The 23,515-nt window shown below is 44.1% G+C and overlaps 1 protein-coding gene across 4 annotated transcripts; it reads left to right on the top strand.

Annotated features, from left to right (window-relative positions):
* Positions 1–1,560: 1,560 nt before the first annotated feature.
* Positions 1,561–20,160, top strand: si:ch73-212j7.1 (centrosomal protein of 170 kDa protein B). 4 transcript variants are annotated; one of them, XM_037751570.1, is made up of 20 exons: positions 1,561–1,846; positions 4,112–4,249; positions 4,584–4,673; positions 4,807–4,885; positions 4,973–5,031; positions 5,144–5,255; positions 5,709–5,816; positions 5,912–6,397; positions 7,143–8,257; positions 9,033–9,209; positions 9,383–9,500; positions 9,647–11,338; positions 12,070–12,313; positions 13,133–13,289; positions 14,928–14,969; positions 16,251–16,388; positions 17,755–17,843; positions 19,123–19,216; positions 19,316–19,367; positions 19,524–20,160. In XM_037751570.1, the coding sequence occupies exons 2-20, from the start codon at positions 4,145–4,147 to the stop codon at positions 19,718–19,720; spliced, it is 5,154 nt and encodes a 1,717-aa protein (XP_037607498.1). In that variant the 5' UTR covers positions 1,561–1,846; positions 4,112–4,144; the 3' UTR covers positions 19,721–20,160. The 4 variants fall into 4 exon arrangements, with proteins under 4 accessions (XP_037607498.1, XP_037607500.1, XP_037607499.1 ...); XM_037751572.1 differs by lacking the exon at positions 9,033–9,209; XM_037751571.1 differs by lacking the exon at positions 14,928–14,969.
* The last annotated feature ends 3,355 nt before the right edge of the window (positions 20,161–23,515 follow it).

Below are 23,515 nucleotides of genomic sequence, written 5' to 3'. Positions count from 1 at the left end.
CAGAGGGGCCTCAGTGGGTCTGTTTTTAACTGAATCTGCATTCATTATCATTTTCGTCATTCAACATAAATACTGTTGAACTCATCCCAAAGAGGATATATATGTGATTTTATGTAAAACAGAAGAAGTGTTCTTTATTATATTATATGGAAATATTATCGAATAATATATCAAAATAGTATATTATATCAAATGATTATAGAATATATCAAAATATTATATTATATCAAAATATTATAATATATAAAAATATATTATATCAAAATATTATAGAATATATAAAAATATGGATTATATAAAAATATATTATATCGAAATATTATATATTATATCAAAATATTATATATTATATCAACATATATTATATAAAAATATTATAGAATATTATATCAAACTATTATAGAATATATAAAAATATGGATTATATAAAATATATATCGATATAATATATATACAAATATTATATAAAAATATTATAGAATACATCAAAATATATTATATCAAAATATTATAATATATACAAATATTATATAAAGATATGGATTATATCAAAATATTATATAATACATAGAATATTATAATATATCAAAATATTATATAATAAAGAAGAAAAGTTGAATAAATAAACAAACACCCTGTTAAAGTGTCCCATTATTAATTTATAACAAAGATTGACTAGTTGTTATATTTAGTGTTGAATATTTGTCAAAAATGTAACTGAAAAAACAATGATAGATTTCCCCTTATTGATCTCCTGTCAAACAGAAAGTAGAAACACCTCACCTGTAAGACCAGTTGTTCTGACCCGAGGCTAATCAATAATATAATAAATAGTATAAATGATATTCAGACTGCAGTGACTTAGATCTGGAATCAGTCTCCCTTCTGTGAGTTTCATCCCGAGGCTTTTATTTTGAAGGATATATCAAAATAGAATATTATATCAAAATATTATAGATTATATCAAAATATTACATTATATCAAAATATTATAATATATCAAAATATAATATATCAAAATATTATAGAATATATCAAAATATTATAATATATCAAAATATATTATATCAAAATATTATAGAATATACCAAAATATGATATAATGTATCAAAATATTATAGAATATATAAATAGTATATATTACATCAAAATATTATATTATATCGAGATATTATATAAATATATAAATATTATATTATATCAAAATATTATATAATACATTAAAATATTATAATATATCAAAATATAATATAGTAAAGAAGAAAAGTTGATTAAATAAACAAACACCCTGTTAAAGTGCCAAATTATTAATTTAACAAAGATTGACTAGTTGTTATATTTAGTGTTGAATATTTGTTCAGATGTAACTGATCACCTCATTGATCTCCTGTCAAACAGGAAGTAGAAACACCTCACCTGTAAGAACACTTGTTCTGACCCGAGGCAGATCAATAATGAATAGTATAAATGATATTCAGACTGCAGTGACTCACATCTGGACTCAGTCTCCCTTCTGTGAGTTTCATCCAGAGGCTTTTATTGTGAAGGTTTCCGGTGTGTGTCGGTGCCGCGGTGCGTGTTGACGCAGCGGGTTGCAGCTGGTGCGTCAGGAGGAGAGACAGAGACAGAAGATGCCATAACAGCATCACCGACCGTCAGTCCGTTTGGTTCAGTCTGATCCGCTACCTGTCCCTGGTACCGGCCCCGGTCCGTGTCCCTGTCCCTGGTACCGGTACCGGCTCCGGGACGCCTCTGATGCTCAGTCCGCCTCGCAGCGCGTCAGAACGGGTTCTAATCTGCGGAGAGAAGCGGCGGAGCGGCGGCGGCATCTGGAGCGGCAGAGGAGGTAAGAGCTGCTGCAGGAGGAGGAGGAGAGGAGGAGAGAGGAGGAGGAGAGGAGGAGAGGAGGGGACCGACCGACCTGTCTGTCCACTTATCTGTCTCTGTCTCCGGTTATCTGCTCTGGCTGTCCTCCTGTCTGTCTGTATCTGTCCTCCGGTACCCGGTTCCTCTCCGCGGCTGCAGGCCAAACCGGAGCGGAGCGGCTCCTCCTGTCCGGCCTGCAGCCGCGGATGAAGCGCTGAGGCCCGGCGGGGTGTTTTCTGATGAACCGCTCCGGCTCATCCAGCATCCAGAGGGCGTGTGCTTGTGTGTGTGTGTGTGTGTGTGTGTGTGTGTGTGTGTTTGTTATACCGGGTGTGGCTCGGTTCAGGTGAGATGGTCATAATGATGATGGTGATGGTGAGGATGATGATGGTGATGATGATGTCACAGGGGTGAACAGGTTTACCTGCTCCAAGGACACCTGTCAGGTCATGTGATGCTAAATGTTATACACACACACATATACAGTATATGTGTGTGTGTATATATGAATGCATATATACACACACACATAAATACATATTGTATATATGTATATATACAATATGCATACATACAATATATGTGTATATATGTATGTATATATATGTATGTATATGTATATACATACAAGATGGCGTCGGCCAAAAAACAAAGATGGCGTCAGCCAAAAACCAACATGGCGACGGACAAAAACCACGAAGGCGATGACCAAAAATCTAAATAGCAACGGGCAAAAACCAGGATGACGACAGCCAAAAGCCAAGATGGCGACGGACAAAAACCACGAAGGCAACGACCATAAAGCAAGATGGCGCTGGCCAAAAATCAAGATGAAGCTGGCCAAAAATCAAGATGGCCACGGACAAAAACAACGATGGCGACAGCCAAAAACCAAGTTGGCGACGGCCAAGAACCATGAAGGGGATGACCAAAAAGCAAGATGGCGACGGACAAAAACCAAGATGGCGACAGCCAAAAACCACGAAGGCGACGACCAAAAAAAACGAAGGCAACAACCAAAAACCAAGATGATGACAGCCAAAAACCAAGTTGGCGACGACCAAAAAGCAAGATGGTGACAGCAAAATACCAAGGTTGCGTTCGAATAGTCCTTTTTGCTTAGGAAGGTTCCTAACGGAGTGAAATGACCTGGAAGTATCTCAGTAGCAGCCGTGATGAGAGCTGTACGAATTCACCAAATGCTAAGGAAAGGAGCTTCAATGCTTCCTTTCTTATCTCCTTCAGCAGAGGACACACTGGAGCATCCTTTACCAAAGGAAACGAGAGAATAACATCCCACAATTCCTTGCGGCCGCAGCATTTAATGCGACGCACCATTCAGCCGTTCATGAAAACAAACTATATGCTTATCTTGCATATTATTTTCATATGCTCACACTGAAAGAGCTATTTAAGAACGCACGGGGGAAGCAGTAGCTTCTGTAGTCCATCTTCAGAACATTGTAGTTTCACCACGGCAGACCCGCGTCACTAGCATCCGCCGCTGTCGCATCATAAAGACGGAGCCTAGTGAAAGTGCAGTTGGCTTCTCTGAACACCGAGGTTGTCTTTTCCAAAGTCCTCATGAATTCTCCTTTACATTTTTCCTTGACCTCATGACGTTTTCCATCAAGGTCAAGGAGAAGTGGTTAGCAAAAGACGTTAGGACGTTATTTTTTGATTTTTCGAACGCAACCCAAGATGGCGAAGGCCAAAAACCAGGATGGTGACGGCCAAAGAGCCGAACTTGAGTTGAACTTGACCTGGTTTGACTCAGTTCAGCTTATTTTCAAATAAATGTATTTATCTGATCATCATTTTAATTCTAAATGTGAGACACATGTTGCCGTGGATACCAGAGCTGCAACGAAAGATCATTTTTAAACAGATGAAACACACGTTATACATGTAATAATAATAATAATAATAATAATAATAATAATAATAATAATGAATTTAATTCATCAGCGAAAATCACAAGGTGCTTGACAACAAGGGCAAAACAATCATAATTCAAGGTTAAGACCATTTACACAAGAAACATACGATTAAAAGAGTCAAAATAGGTCGAGTAAAATTAATTAAAATCAACTAAAAATACTATAAAACTATAGTAATTATAAAACCCTAGGGGGAAAGCTAAAAAGGAACAGGTGAGTTTTAAGGTTAGATTTAAAAACAGAGAGTGTAATTGTGCCTCGGAGCTGGTTCCACATCTCTCACCTGTCTGTCCTCCGTTTCCCAGGATGCTCTGGGGTTTCCCAGCAGGCCTGTGAAGATGAGTGTGACATCATGGTTCCTGGTGAGCAGCTCGGGGACTCGACACCGCCTCCCCAAAGAGATGATCTTTGTGGGCCGAGAGGACTGTGAGCTCATGCTGCAGGTGAGACTCTGGACCAGGTGATCATTCACACCGATCACCTGATCGATCGCACTATTGATACCAGGTCTGATCTGATTAAATAAGAAGTGTTTTTGGTATGAATGATCAGAAAAGGGTTTATAAATGTTAATATAAAGGTGTGAATGTCGTCTCATCTGGTTCGTTGTGCTGACCGCTGGTCTAGATTTAAAGGTGTGAATGTCAACTCATCTAACTTGTTGTGCTGACTGTGGATCTTGATCTAAAGGTGTGAATGTCGTCTCATCTGGTTCGTTGTGCTGACCGCTGGTCTAGATTTAAAGGTGTTGATGTCGTCCCTTTTCCTCTCCGACAGTCTCGCAGTGTCGACAAACAACACGCCGTCATCAACTACAACCTGACGACTGACGAACACCTGGTGAAAGACCTGGGCAGCCTGAACGGGGTGAGACAGGAAGTTACTGTGACATCACAGATATGAACCAATCAGCATCAAGAAAGATAAGATGATGCGTTCAAGAACAGTCTGACGTCTGATATTTACATATACTGAATGTATTTTGTGTTGTTTGATGCAGACGTTTGTGAACGACCTCAGGATTCCTGATCAGACCTACATCACCCTCAAACTGTCCGACATCATCCGCTTCGGATACGATATCCTTCAGATGACATCATCAGTGTGTGTGTGTGTGTGTGTGATGTGTTTAATGATGTCACTATGTTTCTTAACCTCCTCTTCACATTCTCACGTCTACATTTTGGAGAAAAGTCAACACAAAGTTCCAGAGGAGGCTCTGAAGGTCAGTGTGTTTTTGTGTAAATGTTCAGGATTAGGTTATTGATCTACTGTTTACCTGATCAGATCAGTGAGCAGGTGTGAGCAGGTGTGATTGGCGCCTCCTGTTGTTTCAGCATGAGAAGTACAGCAGTCAGCTGCAGATCAGTCTGAAGGCTTCAGAGAAGAAGACGGAGCTGGAGGACCGAACGAGAGCCGACAAAACACCCGGTACAAAAAGTACACAAGGTACGTCATAATACTGTGAATATGACTACAAATAATACTACAAAACAAGACAAACTGGATGGTGACTCACAGCTAAAAAGTTACGATAGTTTCCTTTATGTTGGACTGTCCGTCTCTCTGTCCAATCAGAGGTCAGCTACTGGATCCACTAATCAATCATTATTCTGTTGGAATTAATTAAAATAATCACATTTTTAATATATATAATATATTTATTATTATTATTATTATTATTATTATATCATATTTAAATATATATTATATTTTTAGTTTATAATTAAATGTATATATATATATATATGTATATGTTGTAAAAATACATTTATATATATTTTATTTATATAAAATATATACAAGATATATTTAATTTTTTATTTAATATTCATAATGTGTCAAAACCGTGTGTGTGTGTGTGTGTGTGTGTGTGTGTGTGTGTGTGTTTGTGTGTGTTAGTTGCAGAGGCTCCGGGGTGTCGGCCCACTCCTCTGTACGGTCAGCCATCTTGGTGGGGAGAGGAGGATTATGGGAGTAAAGTTCATAGCGGCGATGAACCTCATGCAGGTAAAACAACACTTTATCATATAATATGTATACTATATTATATAATATAGTATATATATTATATAATATATATTATATATGTTTGTTTCTGTCAGAAGTCCAGAAGGACTTGTTGTCAGACTCCCAACCAAAGACCGCCTTCCCTCCGTACCACCGTGAGCCGAGCTACTTCGAGATCCCCACCAAGGACTTCCAGCCCCCCAAAACCTTGGGGGCGGAGCTTCAGGAGATCCCCACCAAGGACACGGACACGCCCCCGGCCCCGCCGTCGCCCCCCACCCCGACCCCGCCCGTCGTTCAGAGCCACGCCTCCTTCACCATCGAGTTTGACGACTGCATGCCCGGCAAGATCAAGATCAAAGACCACGTCACTAAGTTCTCCACCCGCCAGAGGAAGCAGCACGCTCCGCACCGCAGGACCGCCATCCCGACAGCCACGCCCTCAGACGTGATGTCAGCGGAGTGCAAAGTGGCTGATTGGCTGGTCCACAGTGATGTCACCATGATGATGAGACGTCCAACATGCGATGATGTTTACAGCACTAAGAGTGACCTCGCCATAAACATCAAGACCCTCAAAGGTCAGAGTCTTACCAAGTGTCTATAACGGTGCGTCCACACCAAGAGGGAAGTGAAGTTTTCCCGCGGACTAAACTCCGTGTATATACCTCTGACTGTCTACGGTAGAAACAACAACGTTGCTGCCGTATTTATGTCTAGATGACTTTATGTTGAGTGTTGATGGAGCAGCTGCATAGCCTGGTACTGATCCAACCAAACTCCATTCAGAAAACAAGCATTTTAAAAGTTGTTTGCTTGTCGTCATGGTAACAGACCTGACAAAGCATGAATTCAGGCTTTTTACAAATCAACATCATTATGTAGTTATTTCGGCATCATTTTGATCCGTTTATTGCAATTAAATCAGAGCACAATCTGTTTATTTTGGGTTCATACCGCAGTAGCGACGTGTGGCTTGCTAGATACAGTCAGTACAGTGGCACTGGATGTGAATACAGCTCGCCGCCGGGTGATGTTATGAACCCAGACACGACGGCGTTTGGTTTTCTGACATATCTGGGACTTCCACAACATGTACAGAGCAGTAACAGTGGTTATTTCTTCCATGGTTGATGGAGGAAAGAAAAGTTGTTGGTATCTATGGAGACAAGCTCCTTCTCCTCTCCGGCGGTCAAACTCACGCGAGTAAAACGAGGCGAAAATTCCCTTCGCTTTTGGTGTGAACACAGCTTAACTCCACAGGGACTCCTGATGTTCACATCAGACACATTGATTAATGCAGGTTTGATGTTTTCTTGTTGTCAGGTCACCATCATGAAGATGGAACCCAGAGTGACTCAGAGGACCCGGTTCTCAACGGAGGGAGGAGTAAATCTCACCACTCTATCCAATCAGAGCAGTCCGAGGCGTCGCAGCAGACGGTTCAATCAGGTCCGTCCGTCCCCTGCCAGCCGCCTGCTCCACCACAGATGCTCCACCAGCCACTGCAGTACTCTCCACCCGGACCGGCCCCGGCCTCACCTGTGGCCCCTGAGCGGCCCCTGTCCCAGAGTCCCCCTCAGGCTCAGTCTCCCACCACAGAAGTGCCCAAGCAGGGGCCCCCCGAGCACCTCACCCAGCAGGCCTTCATCATCGAGTTCTTCGACGACAACCCGCGCAAAAAGCGCTCGCAGTCCTTCACGCACAACCCCGCCCACGCCGACTCGTACTCCGCTCTGAAGGCCAAGCTGGAGCGGCGGAAAGGCGGCGAGCGGCCGGCGTCTGTGCACGGCCACATTGCCCCCACCCAGCAGGTGACGGTTCCCCTGAAGGGTCAAGGCCACGGCGGCCCCCAGAGGTCGAGCTCTCTGAAGAGGGAGAAGACGGAGGGGGAGGTGGCCTCCTCTGGTTCCTCCTCTCGATCCTCCTCGGGTATCGCCATCAGACCCTTCGGCAGTGTCGGGAAGAAGTCCAAGCTCGCCCAGGAGTTCGCCGCTGAATTCCTGAAGGATTCTGGTCAACGGGATTCCTCCCCAACGAGGGACAAGATTTCCCCTCCGCCGATGTCTGCACCGCCGGTTATGGTGTCGCCTCATCACGCAAGAATTCCCTCCCCACAAGAACCTCCAGCTCCTTCCCCAGTCTCCTACCCCATGCCCCCCATGACCCCCATGCCCCTCATGCCCCTCTTACAGCCTCCACCAATGTCAAAGGCCTCAATCCCCACCAAGGCTGCTGTCCAGACCGCCTCTCCGGTCCACTCCTCTGGGCCGCCCATGTCCCCCATGCTGCCCCTGGGCATCCGTGCAGGGGACCCCAAAGCTTCCCAGAGGGTGATGAGGAACGAGGAGGACGACAGCCTGAGTGACGCCGGGACCTACACCATCGAGACGGAGTCACAGGACAAAGAGGTGGAGGAGGCTCGCAACATGATCGATCAGGTGAACTCACATTGAGAGGTCTGTTAGCTTGTGACCCTGCGCAGATTCAAACTGCTGATGTAAAAACTTCCTTTTGGTTGTTAGCAGCGGTGGTAGAGAGAATCTTTAGGTTGCTTTGTACTGAGACAAAGAGAACACAGAAGTGAGTATAGTCGTATCATCTATTCATATGGTAGATCACTGAAAGAAAGTACAAAAGAACGGGACGTTTCATTCAGTTTTACGTGTTAGAACGTGTTGCTTTTAAGTTTCACTTTCACTTTTACAACGTAGTAGGCCCCTATTGACCCACATCTATGGTGCTTATAGCGACTGATAACGCCTATTTAATGGCCTGGTATCAGTCGAATCGGGTGCTGCTTCAATCCATATTTGTTGGCGTTTAGCCTTTTAAAAACAACATTTTCACTGCAGTCAAAAAACACAAAGGGAGGCACGCACCTAACATGGTTTCTGTAAAATTAATTGGACAATTGGATTGTGGAGAATCTAACCAATCTAATGATGTGTAGCTTGTCCATATTGACAAAAGTTACCCGGCGTTTATTTGTCAAAACGTGTCGCCACACCCGGCAAGTAAAAGCGACCCAACGTCTAATTTGGGCTCAGCTTTTGATTGAAGTTTTTCAGTATATCTGAGAGCTAGATCCACTTTCATGTGAGGTTTGTGTGTTTTAAATCGCTTCAGGGATGCATGAAACCTCTTGTCCTTCTTGCTCCTTCCTGTTGCCGTGATCCTGCCCCCCCTCCTCATGCATGCCCTGTGCTCTGACAGGTGTTTGGTGTCCTCGACTCTCCAGAGTACAGTGGTGTGAACACAGGAGTGTATAGACCTGTAATAAATGATGGCAAGGATGAGCAAGCTAACCTGCCTAGCGATGGTAGCACTGTGGACCCGTTGCATGGCTTTATCCCAGCTGCTATCAGCGGCCCCCCAACCGGCCCCATACAGGTAAAAAAAAACACCGGAAAACTGAACCAGACCCTGGAAACACACCTGTGTAGCATGTTCTGGTCCCACTGCATGCAGACTAGTGTTGTTATTCCCTGTTACATATTTGACTTGTTGGACTCTTTGGTCCCCTCGTCTGGTAATGTCGTTCCTCATGTTGTGTTGTTGTCTAGGTACCGTCTGCTCAGGCAGCAGGTCTGGAAGGACCCAAATGGGTTTCCCGTTGGGCCAGTCTGGCAGACAGCTATGCTGAACCCGGTTCCACTCCGCCTCAAGGGGAATGTCTGGAAGGTGCTATTGAATTTCTATCTGTGCAGTTTAGAAAGCAGCTCATGTGGACTCCTATGATCTTGTGTTTTGGGCCTTGAAATTTCTATTTTGGAAAATATAATTCAAATGAAGTATATATGAAAAACGGATTTGAATTGTTTTTGTAGATTTGCGCCTCCTGAGCCGGTCGATGGGAAATTACAGCTACGACACCTCTGAGACGGAGTCCAGCCACAGCTCCAGGACAAGAAGGCTGCTGCCCCAGGTGCCTCCAGAGAAGCTGGATAGTGCTCCCCCGAGTATCCTGATTCGCCATGAACCTTACCAAGGCCCGGAACCTCCTCGGGGCCCACAGGACTCCACCCAGCGCCTGTCCGTTCAGGACGACGTGGACCCGGACAGCCTGAGTGACGCCAGCCGCTCAGATGACGTACCTGTTCTGGAGAAAACAAAGAAGAATCAGGCCAGGACGGGATCTTTGTCTCCAGGGGCCACTGGTCCTCAGTTCAAGGGTCCGGAGAAAGTGTCTCCTTCCACCAAATCCACCTCCTTTTACATCGGTTCTGAAGAAAGTCCAGGCAAACCTGACCGGGCCCGGAGCCCAGTACAGTCTGAGAGGACACGTGACCCTCCTGCAAAACCCCCCCCTACCACCGTCCTGATTCGACACCTGAGTGGACATGAACCCAGGAGGACAGGCGTCAAACCCAACAGCTCTGCTCCAGACCTCCAAATGCAGGACAAGGATTCTGTCCCCACTAAAGACAGCTGCATGTCGGCCATCGTCCGGCAGGAGAGCTTCACCAAAGACCGGCCCAGCGACACGGTCCAGATGAAGAAGCTTCCCCACATCTCCAGCCACCCGTCCATCAGAGACATGGAGCAGAGGAGGGAGAACTTTCAGGAGACCGAGGGAACTCTGTCCTCTCTGGACTCTAAGTTCCCCTCGTCCGGCTCCGGTCGTAGCTCAAAGAAAGGAGGCTCCTCCACCCACATGGACGACTCCCTTTCTGGCGAGTCAGATGTGGACACGGCGAGCACCGTGAGCCAGGTGAGCAGCAAGAACGCTCCAGTCAGCTCTATTTCTAAAAAACGTGGCGTCATCAGCAGCCTCCAAAAGGAGAAGTCCTCTTCCAACCCGTCCATCCAACAGAAGGGACGGCAACTCTCTGCCCGCGAACGGCTTACCGAGAAACGCCGAAACCAGACGACTACAGATACGTCGAGCAAGGCAGAGGCAGCGAAGCGCTTCCAGATGCGCCGCAGTGCGGGCAACCGCGGATCTCTGGATCTGTCAGAGGGCCAGCAGGGTTCTGGTCCACACTGGACCGAAACAACATCGTCTGACCATGAAGTTTCCCGTCCGTCCAGCCGTAGCAAGAAACTCATCGCCCCCCTCCAGAAAGAAGACAACGGAAAGACGGCCAAGACGGCAGCTCAGCAGGTTCTGACACGGTCCAACAGCCTGTCAGCACCGCGGCCAACCCGGGCATCCATGCTCCGCCGAGCGCGCCTAGGTGAGGCCTCGGATAATGAAGGTGCTGAGACGGACCGGGGCTCCCAGAACTCTGACCACATCCCTGCGCCGTCCAAAGCGTCTGCCGAGGCGAAGAAGCTGTCCAGGCTGGACATCTTAGCGATGCCCAGGAAGAGAACCGGCTCCTTCACGACTCCCAGTGACAACGAGACGTCCTCCACGGGCCGCTCCGGTTTCTCTAATCGGAACTCTGAGTCCTCCGTCACCACCAGGAAGACGTCGGTGGGCGACGCCCGCCAGGCAGCTAGCAAAGGGGGTGGAGCTCTGGGGAAGCAGCCGCCGACCCGTACCCGGTCCAGCGGAGCCAAGTACCCCAGCGCCGGTGAGTCCTGGCTCGATTTAAAAGTTGAAATGTAAATCTTGTCATACGGTATATTTTCAATATGTGGTTACCTAGTTGTCTTATTGTGGGATTCTTATCGAGGATTTGACCCTCAACATCTGTCCCATGTCATCTTTGATGATCTAGGATGAGGAAAAATGGAACTTAGTCCAACAAAATACATTATTTATTATTTAAATCTGGATCTCAACAAGACAATCTGAACAGATAAACACTTCAGTAAACCATGCTGTTGTTTTAGTATTCTGTCGGTGAATGTCTGCCCTTTTACTATCCTTGTGGTTCACATCAGGTCCCTGGTGAGTTACTGTCGCCGAGCCCGCTGCTGTTACCATGGAAACAAAGCTCCACAGCATCAGTCTTCACCGTTCTCTGTCATGTTGTCACGAAACCCAGATCCTGGCTGTAAAATATTATGACGTTATGGATTCTCTGTCGGTGCTCAGAACAATCATGAGCCTCGGCAGTCGTTTCCACGGCGACGCCTCGATCCAGAGCTGTGACGTCAGAGTTTTATCACATTCAGAAACAATAATTCATAAAAAATACAAAAGTGAATTGATTCAAATTAATTTATCCAAAAAGTTCCACAAAGATCAACTTCAGCTGCCGTCATGGTTGGATGATTTCATCTCAGTGTTTCATTGTTTGTCCTGGTGATTTAAACAGCAGCTGTAGATGCATCATATAATCCACAGTCTCTTTTCCAGGTTCCCGTCGCAGACAGAAGGGCTCCGACTTCTCCTCGTCCTCTGAGGAAGAATACGACATGGGTGCCGGGAATCCCAAATCCAAACGCTCCTCCCATCCCTCCACTTCCTCCCACCAGACGCCACGCCACCGGACGGCCGCCACCCGATCCAAGTCCGTCTCCCTGGAGACAGAGGAGGACGACGACCAGAGCGAGGTCGACCCCTACCAGAACTGGTCCACGCACAGCGCAGAGATCGCCAAGTAAAAAAAAACAACAAACCTTACCTTCAGTTCAAAGAGTAACTAAACTCTGATCTGCATACTTGCCAATTCTCCCGGTTTCCTCCTGGGGTCACAATTGTTCCGCATTTATGGCATTTTGTTTTCCTTTTCGTTATCTCAACCTGTTTCTGGCGCTGTACAGTGTGTATAATCCCTACTGTGTCCACCCAGACGACAATAGAGCTACACATAATATCATTTCCCAACGGAGGAGAGCTGCTCGTGACACCCGTGGTGACACTCACCGAACATCACAGCATCACAGACGCTTTGGTTTTGAAATCCTCCCTATTTTTGAGGTCTCAAGGTTGGCAAGTATGCTGATCTGTCCAATCGGTTGTTCTTTCTTTAACCCAATTTTAAAGATAGAGTGAAGATACAGATATATGAAACTAGAAAAATCTATGGAATCCATTGTTACCAACCATGTCATGGTAACTTATTGGGAAGGAGGCTGAATAATGCTCCAAAGTTGGGCTACATTTTACATTTGATATTTCCGTCATAATGTTTTAAACCCTTTTACACTTTTACAATTAATTTTAAATAATTAATTTGTGTTTATTACAGATTTATGACTAGAATAACTTGACACACAGTGCTGAGCTGCATCTCAAATGAATCTTCAGGTTCCAGCTTTCAGATGATGTACACCACTTCTATGTGACATCTACTGTTGACCTGCTATCTCTCCCTAAAGACCCCCTGTATCCCCCTAACAAAGACTAAAACGGGTCTATTGTGGGTCTCAGAGGGTTAAACCTTCATGGTAACATTTTGTTTGTGTTTCCCATGCAGGCTCAGTCAGGACCTGGCCAAAGATCTGGCCATCCTGGCGAAGGAAATCCACGATGTCGCTGGGGACGGAGACTCGCCGAGCTCCGGCATGGGCACCGTCACCTCGCCGACCTCGCTGCCCAACACACCGGCCTCCACCATGTCTGCCAGGGAGGAGGTGGGCAACGCTGCAAACATCACATCCCCCACACACACACCACGCATACCACAGCTTCTACAACTGGGAACACACCAGATCTATCCATCTTATTCTCTGTGGGGGCGTTACTGTAGAAATGATTATGGGCGTAACCTCCGGTGAGGTAGCGGAAGTAGCAGTAGTTAGTCCCACAGGCTAACGGATAACCATAGTGGCTTTTGAAAGGTAATTTGCCTTCAATTTAGCAAATCCTACTTTATTATTTTAACAGATATTTAACTAATGTTAAAGGGACTGTTAGTAACTTCTTACACGTATAAATCATTGCAGGTCGGTGTCCCATGCGCGCTCGCGTGTGGCTACGCTGTTCAGACTCAGACTCCAACACAAACTACATGGAAGCACCAAAACCGCAAAGTTCTACCTAGTGAAGCCTGTCTGTTAAACAGTGTTGGCCACGGTCGGAGGACGCGGAGGAGAGCGTAGCTTTGGTCTCCAGGACCGGAGTCTCTGATGTACTCTGCTCCTCTGCTCCTCTGCCTGTTTGCCTTCACTCACACACCGCGCTCGTTCTCGCTCCTTCGCTCCACCTCACGTGCATGCTGCTCACTCCACACTGCAGAAGAGTTAGTAGCTCTGAGAATATCTAGTGAATGTACAGTGGACGTTTGTGCAGAAATAACTGCTGCAGCTCCTCCAGACCAACAGAGGTTTCCCGTGTCTTGTGAAGTGACGGGGCTCCGCAGAGAGAAACGTTAACGTCTCCGACCAAAACTTCGGTGTCTCCCCTGTTCCCTCCGGCCGCGGTCGGGAGGCTGAGGCAGGAAAAGCCAACACTAGTATCAGCATTGATTCATGGAGAGACCTTCGTCTGGTCAGCTAACATTACTGCCAAGCAGCTGAAATATAGAGTGACATTGTGCTTTTAGCTGACGTGTGTCGCCTCACTGTTTTGAGCGATGCTCGTTCATGTCTATGTAGAGCGAGCACAAGCACGAGCAACAGGACGCTAACTTTCGTTGACTTAATGGCCACAGGTGTCGCTGTTAACAAGCATTTCTGATTCTTACAAACAGTCCCTTTAAATTTGCATTTTCTAAGATGTCCTTGCGGAGCCGTGGTACTTGTTGCGCTGTTCATGGCTGTACTAACAACAAAGACAAAGCTAAATTTGTGGCCACGTCTTCAGGTCGTCCTCCCATCCCTCCATAGTAGAAGGCAGAGATATGATCACATTATCCTGTTCGAGCTGTAGTAGGTGCTCTTCACACATGTTTTACTAGATTAATACAATCGCTCTAGGAGAGAGGATTTGCGTACCGTTACCATGGAAAGCTCCGGTTCCGGTTCAGTGACACGACGCGCCGGAAGTTACGCCCATAATTCACGCAAAGCATCATGGGGGCTTGGAATAAGGTGGATAACCTTGGTTATAACAGTCTGAACTGACCTGTGACGACAAGGCTCAAGGTTACCAAACACAGTTAGTTGGTGTTAGAGTAACTGTTCCGCCGGTGTTCCCAGTTTCAGTCAGAAACAGTAGGTTTGTCTATCATCTCGATCAGTGATGACACATTCAGACGTTCCAGGATGACTGACGGGAGCTTCATCATTGCTTTGGATTCTCATGATTCATCTCTCTGTTGTGCTGCACAGAGGCCATCTTATCCATACTTCCATGGGGTTCGACCATCTCAGGTGTCTGACTCTGACTCATCACTTCCTCCTGCCTCCCACACCATCACTGATCCTAACACTCCCCCTCTCACCAGTGTTGGATTGTTCTGAAGCATTTTTGATTTTCTTATTTTTAAAACATGTCTTGATTGAGTCGACCTGTATGACGGATTATTAATGACGAAACTACTGAGTTAGCACAAAACAGACCCGAGCTGGAATCAGTCTGCTAGCATGTGAACCAGTTTAAGAAACCCGCTACTCTGCTCAACCTGTCTGGTAACCAGGGGCACCTTAATATGACGTTTTGGAGGCCCTTCGCTGACAGATAACGCCCAAAAGGCTTAAAAATAAAACTTGCTATTAGAATTATTTTATTATTCATTGCCTTTGTCTGAACATTTAAATTTCTGGCAACGATGGTCATGTAAAAACTAGGGCTGACATATTTAATCGCAATTAATTGCACATTTTGTATCTGTTCAAAATGTACCTTAAAGGATTTGTCAAGTATTTAATACTCTTATCAACATCATAGTGGGCAAATATGCTGCTTTATGAAAAAAAATGGGCATGTCTGTAAAGGGGAGACTCGTGGGTACCCATAGAACCCATTTTCATTCACATATCTTGAAGTCAGAGGTCAAGGAACCCCTTAGAAAATGGCCATGCCAGTTTTTCCTCTCCAAAATTTAGCGCAAGTTTGGAGCGTTATTTACCCTCTTTCTCAACAAGCTAGTATGACATGGTTGGTACCAATGGATTCTTTAGGTGTTCTAGTTTCATCTGATGCCAGTATCTTCACTCTAGCTTTAAAACTGAGCCCACTACAACCTATAAATTGTGTTAATGCGTTGAAGAAATTAGTGGCGTTAAAATGAATTTGCGTTATTTGACGGCCCTAATTTGCATTGAACTTAAATGTGTCGGTGGCGTCTGACCCTGCTCGCTCCCAGATTGTTATATTCACACTGATTCCTGCTCACATTGATTCTGTGCTCTCTCAGTAGTTTTCCCATGAACTCCCATTGGCCTGCACCATGAATGAACTGGTTTTTGGTTCATGGAACTGTAGCCGGTGACCAGTAGTAGTGACCTGTTGCTGTTAACACGCTGTATCCCAGCAGTACTAAAATTCACTGCCTACACTGTTGCCCCCCTCCACCATCGCAGCTGCATGTTGACTTGGTGCATGCGTTTCACGGAGCGCCGCCATCACCGGCCGGCTGCTCGCTGGCTTGATAATAACGAATATTCAGTAGTTGGATCACCGGAGCCAGACTCCCTTTACTCTCTTTCCAGCTGGTCCAACATATCCCCGAGGCCAGTTTAAACTACCAGAAGGTTCCTCCAGGTTCTGCTGCCGTCTCGGACCTGGACGCAAACATGAATGAGCCGGAGACCGGTTCTAAGCAACGCCGTCCGTGGAACCGCGAAGAGGTCACTGTCTAATCCCACTGAGGCTACGTTCACACTGCAGCTCAGACTGAACAGTCAGTCAGTTTATCAGGACAATGTGTATGGAGGCCTGATTATTGTGTCAACTGATCAACGTATTGATTATTAATTAGTAGAATTTTACAAATACAAATTACCCCAGAACATGTCCAGTTAACTTCCTAAAGCTGGGCATACGCCGTACGATTTTAGCCCGTTTCTGGCCCGAATTCTGAGCCGTACGACTCATTTTAGCGCTGTTTGCCGTGCAGTGTACGGTGGGAAGAGGACCGATTAACTCCTCCGGATGAATTTCTCAGAAATTTTGGTCGAGAGCCACGAGCCGATTCCCCAACGTCAGCGCCTTATTTCTACTTTTTTTTAACAGTAATCAGAGCGTAGCTAGCAAGATAACGATGTACAATAGATGTAGTAAAACATAGCTAGCTTACCTCCAATTCTCTCTGAAAAATGGACAAGCCATACTTTCCACGTCTTCCTCGCCACCTGCAAGTCCATATACACCGGCGCCTCTTGTTTTTTAGACGTTTCTGCCTTGTTAGCATCGTGACCCGTACAGACTCAAGCCCCCAGGAAGAGCGCCGGTCGTTGATGCCAACTTTCGTAGTGGCCAAACGGCGGTACTACAACTTCCGTGTCCGTCACGTGATGCCATTGGGCCACAAAAAGACTTTTTCCCACATTGGAAAAGAGACGTCTGTAACGGATACATTTTTTTTAGGTGAATCAACTCCTCAGTATGAAAACTCTAATAGTCCTTATTTAAATCATTAGGTCCTAAAAGTTGTAAAATTAACTAGTAGCCAAATCCAGAGTTATTTCCCTTCCTCCGTTCATGTGAATGAGACCCAGACTGAGAGCTGGAGCGAGGGCTGGGAGGCGGAGTTAACGAGCCTGCTCCGAGGGCCCAATGGATGCGGAAGATCGCCGGAAGATCCGGGTACTTTTCCAGTCCGAAGTCGAGCCATTTTTGCTTCATGCGCCACTGAGCAACTTTCATAGGAATGAATGGGGCCCCGCCTCCAACGCTGTATCCAGTTCTCTTTATACATCCATGGGTTGATCACTGTAACTGTGATCACTGTAAGTCGTTTCCACTGTTGTTTATGAGCTGGCTGACGGCTGGACTAGCATCACCATACTCAAGCCCCGCCCCCCAGAGAGATAAACATCCAACCTGAGCTGAGTCTGCAGTGTGAACATGTCCTGACTTCAAACTAAAGGAGACTGCTGCAGTTAGTTTTGGTGTGCTGGGAAATCGTAAACTGCTGTTCAATGTCAGTGTTGATACCACGTTTACATTGGACTTCATCTGGTTCCTTCTCCGTCTCTGAACGAACTCTTTCAGGTGATTCTGGACAACCTGATGCTGAATCCAGTGTCTCAGCTGTCTCAGGCCATCCGGGAGAACACGGAGCAGCTGGCCCAGAAAATGAAGTAAGGGAGCTCTTGATGCTAAACTCGCAGAATAAGGTCCAGTTCTTGGTGGGGTGGTATTTTTTCTTGTATTTTTATGTTTTTCTGTATTTTTATTTTTTTTCTTGTATTTTTATTTTTTTCTTGTATTTTTTATTTTTTCTGTATTTTTTATTTTTTTTTGTATTTTTATTTTTTTCTGTATTTTTTTTTTTCTATTTTTTTTTTTGCTTTTACTTTTATTTTTTTATATTTTTTTTTATGTATTTTTTTTTTTATATATATATATATATTTTTTTTGTCTATTTTTTTCTTGTATTTTTAATTTTTTTCTATATTTTTATTTTTCTGTATTTTTTTTTTTTATATTTTTTTTTTCTTGTATTTTTCTTGTTTTCTTATACTTTTATTTTTTTATATTTTTTTTTCTGTATTTTTTTTTTCTTGTATTTTATTTTTTTATATATTTTTTTTTTCTTGTATTTTTTTTTTTGTTTATTTTTTTTTTTTTGGTATTTTTTTTTTTTTTTTTTTTTTTTTATTTTTTCTGTATTTTTTTTTTTTTTCTTATACTTTTATTTTTTTATATTTTTTTTTTTTCTTGTATTTTTTTTTCTTTTTTTTTTTTTTTTTTTTTTATTTTTTTTTTTTATATATTTTTTTTTTCTTTTATTTTTTTTTTTTCTGTATTTTTTTTTTTTTTGGTATTTTTTTTTTTTCTTGTATTTTTTTATTTTTTCTGTATTTTATTTTTTTCTGTATTTTTTTTTTCTTGTATTTTTTTTTTCTGTATTTTTTTTTTTTCTTGTATTTTTTTTTTCTTGTATTTTTTATTTTATATTTATTTTTTATTTTTTATTTATTTTTTTTTTCTTGAATTTTTTTTTTTTCTATATTTTTATTTTTTCTGTATTTTTTTTATATATTTTTATTTTTTCTTGTATTTTTGTTTTTTTTTGTTTTTTTATTTTTTATTTATTTTTTTTTTTTTTTTTTTTTTTTTATTGTATTTTTTTTTTTTTATTATACTTTTATTTTTTTGTCTTATTTTTTTCTTGTATTTTTATTTTTTTCTGAAATTTTATTTTTTCTGTATTTTTTTTTTTTTCTGAAAAGCCTAATCAGGGACAAGGACTGCAAATTAGCTACGGCTAGAAGTTCTATATACATTGCATCGGTCGCACTTTAATTAAGTGTAACAATGTCTACCTGTATTGTCCCGGTCAAATAAATTTATAAATAAATTAATAAATAAATAAAACGAAACTAAACGTCGGGGTTCTGTTTGGGTGTATTTCAGGGTTTTGTTCCAGAACAAGGCGGAGGTCTGGGAGGAGATCGAGGCCAAGATCAACGCTGAGAATGAAGTCCCCATCCTGAAAACCTCCAACAAGGTTCTTCTGCTAAACTCTTTATTAATTATAAACAACACTCTGATGATCTGAAGTGAACGCAGCCGGAACTTTATCTCGTTTTCTGTTTGACATTTACAGGAAATTACCTCCATTTTGAAAGAGCTGAGGAGAGTCCAGAGGCAGCTGGAAGGTACACGCATATCTGGTTCTACTGATATATATAACTTTATTTCAGCAGGTCTTCACTGACAGCAACAGAACAGAGAAAATACAAATTTAAATTCAGCTTTTTTCTGCATATAAAATAAAGACAGTTATTGATTACAAACCTTTGACCTCCCCGTAGTCATAAACACCATCGTGGAGCCCGGCGGCGGTCTCCAGACTGCAGCCTTCGGGACAACGCCTGTCGGTCAGACGCGACCATCCTCGAGGGAGAAGAAACCCGCCGCCAAACCCCGCGCCGCCCCCACGGCCTCCAACGCCAACGCAAGCACCAAAAGACCACCTCGTGGACCCGACGGGGCTCACTACATGGCCTGAACGGGCCGACGTAGCACCTCTGGATGGTAACTCTGTATCCACACCGCCCGCAGCCACGCGGCTCTGCCTCTGTCCAGCAATCAGTCTCAGCTGGTTACTGGCTGTAGCACGAGAGGCAGGAGCGTCTAGATCAGCTTCAGTACGGCGAGAAAATCATGAGGACGCATGTTCAGAAGAGGTGCTGGCACAGGGTTTATCAGCAGGCAGCTTATGGGCCGTACACATGCCGCGTCTAAAACACGCGTGGAAAACACCAGCCGTGCCGCTCTCATCCTTTTATCCAAGGTGCTGGGATGCTCCGCTCCTGTCGTGCCTGCCATTATGAAGCAACCAAAACTTGCGTGCTGCCATGACGATGAGGATGATGTTGTGGTAATTTAGCAGGAAGCTTCACTGACTAAAATAAAGATAAATCCCTCACAGTAGCTTTACTGCTCCATGTGTGAGTCTGGCACTGAAATAGTCCGTGTGAAAGATCATAAAGCTCTGGGTAGCCCTGGACTCAAATGATGAACTCCTCCTCCATATATTTACCGTAGACTGATATTTACGGAATAAAGAAAAGATATCTGCCAGCTGTGATTGGTTGTTCCCCGTCACATGACATGCGGTGCACGCTGCGGCGTTCCAAGAGTTGTAGTACTTTTAGCCCTAAAAAAATAGGTGTTTGGGAACGCATCACTCCCATGTTTGAGTGCACCTGCCGCACGTCTACATTGAGAACAATGTATTCGTAATATGGTGCCTTCAAATGAAAGTCATGAGCTCGTGTTTACAACATGGGAAGTCGTGTAAACGATATGCTTGGCGTTCAAGTGGTTAAGTCGCAATATTAACGTTACTGTCGGCGTCTAGAAGCCACAGAGGCTAACAAGGCTGTTGGGAATATCAACATTTTCTTCAGACATATTATAAAATTACGAAGAATTATACCTAAAATTACAATATATTCACTTATTGTGCGCCAAAAAATTAACTTCCATGGCTTCCGTTATTTCTGAGAACGTCAACAAACACGTCACAACTCGTGAACTCTGAGCTTTCAGAAACTTTCCACCTGAAGGAATCCCATTTCCCCCCCATTTGAAGGCACCACTAGACGCGGCATGTGTCGGCCCCTTACACACATCCAATCCTTCCAGAGAACTGGCCCATAAAAGATGACACCGATTAGCTGCAGGACTCAAACGCGTCGTAACTCTCTGCCGCTGTAGGAAAGTGCCGGCGGTGTGGATTCACTGAAACTGACTCCAGCGATTCAGTCCGTCAGAACTGATGCATTTTGAAGTAATATAACTCCGTAGAACTGCTTCTACTTCGCACAAGCTGAACAACCTTTAGTGAAAGCTACAAAAAGAAGCAGCTGCTCGCGCCGCAGTAGTACGTGGATGATGTATATCGATCAACTCTGTGCTTTGATAATCTGTTGTTGCGTTTGAACAGATGATAGATTGTGTCTCAGTTTTCTGTCTGTATCTAAGAAGTCTCTCTTTGACAGGAAGCAAACAAACAAGATGTATTGTTCTATTTTACTGAATGTTCTTTTGCCATCTCGCTGTGATCGTGCGCTTCAGGTTCGCTGTCGCTGAATGTTGTTGAGTGCTGAATGTCTGAGATTTCCTGCTGGTCCTTAAACGCATCGCCTTCCTCAATCACAGTTAATGAAATGAGAAATGCTGACGTTGTGTTTGACATGATCAGGAGCTTTGGGTTTATTTTAGACGTCATAAAACTGTTGCTGGGAAAACACATCATTCACTAAAGAAAAGTAATTATGACTGATATTAAAGGGACTATTTGTAACTTTGTACGCGCATAAATGTAGCGGGTCGTCACACATGCGCGCTCACATATGCGCGGCCGCTGCCTCTCCAACTCTGCCTGCCTGCCTTCGCTCAGAGAGCGCGCGCGTTCTCAGCTCGCTCCACCTCTAGACGTGAACGCGCGCTCACTCCTCACTGCAGAAGAGTTAGTTTAGCTCTGAGAATATCTAGTGAATGTACAGTGGACGTTTGTGCAGAAAAAAAATGCTGCAGCTCCTCCAGACCAACAGAGGTTTCCCGTGTCTTGTGAAGTAACGGAGCTCCTTAGCTAGTAACGTTACCCTCTCGTTACCGACCGGGTGCCGGTGTCTCCTCTGCTCTCCGGCTGCAGGAGGAGAGAAAAGGGAGACACGCTGCAGAGCGCCGCTGCTTCAGCCTGCACTTAGGCAGGAAAAGCCAACACTAGGATCAGATCTAAATCATGTTCATGGAGAGACCTCCGTCTGGTCAGCTAACATTACTGCCAAGCAGCTGAAATATAGAGTGATATTGTGGTTTTAGCTGACGTGTGTCACCTCACTGTTTTGAGCGATGCTCGTTCAGGTATATTTAGAGCGAGCAAGCGCGAGCCCGACGCTGACTTTCGTTGATTTCACGGCCACAGGTGTCGCTGTTAAGAAGCATTTCTGAAAGTTACAAATAGTCCCTTTAACCAGATAAAGATTGTATAATTATGAGATAAAGACCCCGTAGTTACCAGTAGGGGTGTAATAAAATATCGATACGCATAAGGATCGTGATATGTTTTGCGAAAATCCACTAGCCCACCGGCTATTCTGTCTTACGGAGGTTGTAGCGGGCTCAGTTTTAAAGCTATAACTATAAAAAACCTAATGAATCCATTGGTACCAACCATATCATAGTAGCTTGGCACGAAGGACACTAAATAACGCTGCAAAGTTACGCTAAATTTTGGCGAGGAAAAACTGGCATGGCCATTTTCAAAGGGGTCCCTTGACCTCTGACCTCAAGATATGTGAATGAAAATGGGTTCAATATGGGTATTACCCATCAGTCTCCCCTCTTACAGACATGCCCACTTTATGATAATTCCCATACAGTTTGGGGGCAAAAACCAAGTAGTTTATTTAATGCAGTACAAATGTGTTATTTTTACCGATTCTAAAATGGTGTATTTTAACATTTCTGCATGCTGGGGTCACTAAACTACGACGGAGTATTAGGGCCACATTGAATAAGAAAAAAATTAATCAGAGATTTCGAGAATAAAGTCATAATATTATAAAGTAGTAATTTTATGTGTTATTTTAGAGGGGAAATAGAGCGCATAGACTACTCTCTTTGTGTAGCTCCATTGTCGTCTGGGTGGAAACAGGAGGGATTAAACAGTAAACGCTGTTCAGTTCCAGAAACAGGCTAAGATAACGAAAAGGAACAAAAAATATATGAAAATTTGCCACAAATCGGGGAGAAATGCGGGAGAATTGTGACCCCGGGAGAAAACGGGAGAGGGCGATGAAAAAACAGAAGTCTCCTGGGAAAATTGGGAGGGTTGGCAAGTATGTGAATCGGCCGAAAAACCTCAGACACGGGCAGACTAGAGCCGACGGTGCAGGATCCACCGCAAAAAAATGCTCACCGCCAGCCCGCTGTTGGCCGGGTGTGTCAGGGCCTTTACTGTAAAACAACTTCTGGATCTAATGGCTTCTTCCTCGCTGCACCTTTCAGCCAAGTTTCATTAAGATGGGGCCCAAAGTTTTACCGTAATCCTGCTGAGAAACCGGAAAAATCCCCTGGTGGAGGTAATGAAGTCATTGTGCGTGCGTGTGTGCGTGTGTGCGTGTGTGTGTGTGTGAGTGTGTCGTCGATGTGGAGAGAGCTGTACAGATGTAAGTAGGAAACATTTAGATCAGTCCTCCTGTCGGCTGTCTTCGTCTTCTTCTTCTTCTTCTTCGTCCCGTTTCAGAGATCAGTTTCATCACGTAACCAGGACGTGGTTAGCCTAGCTTAG

The sequence above is a fragment of the Sebastes umbrosus genome, chromosome 18 (assembly GCF_015220745.1).
Source record: "Sebastes umbrosus isolate fSebUmb1 chromosome 18, fSebUmb1.pri, whole genome shotgun sequence".
Lineage (NCBI taxonomy): Eukaryota > Metazoa > Chordata > Actinopteri > Perciformes > Sebastidae > Sebastes > Sebastes umbrosus.
Note: the sequence above shows the minus strand (reverse complement) of the source record. Positions and strands in the feature narration are given on the sequence as shown.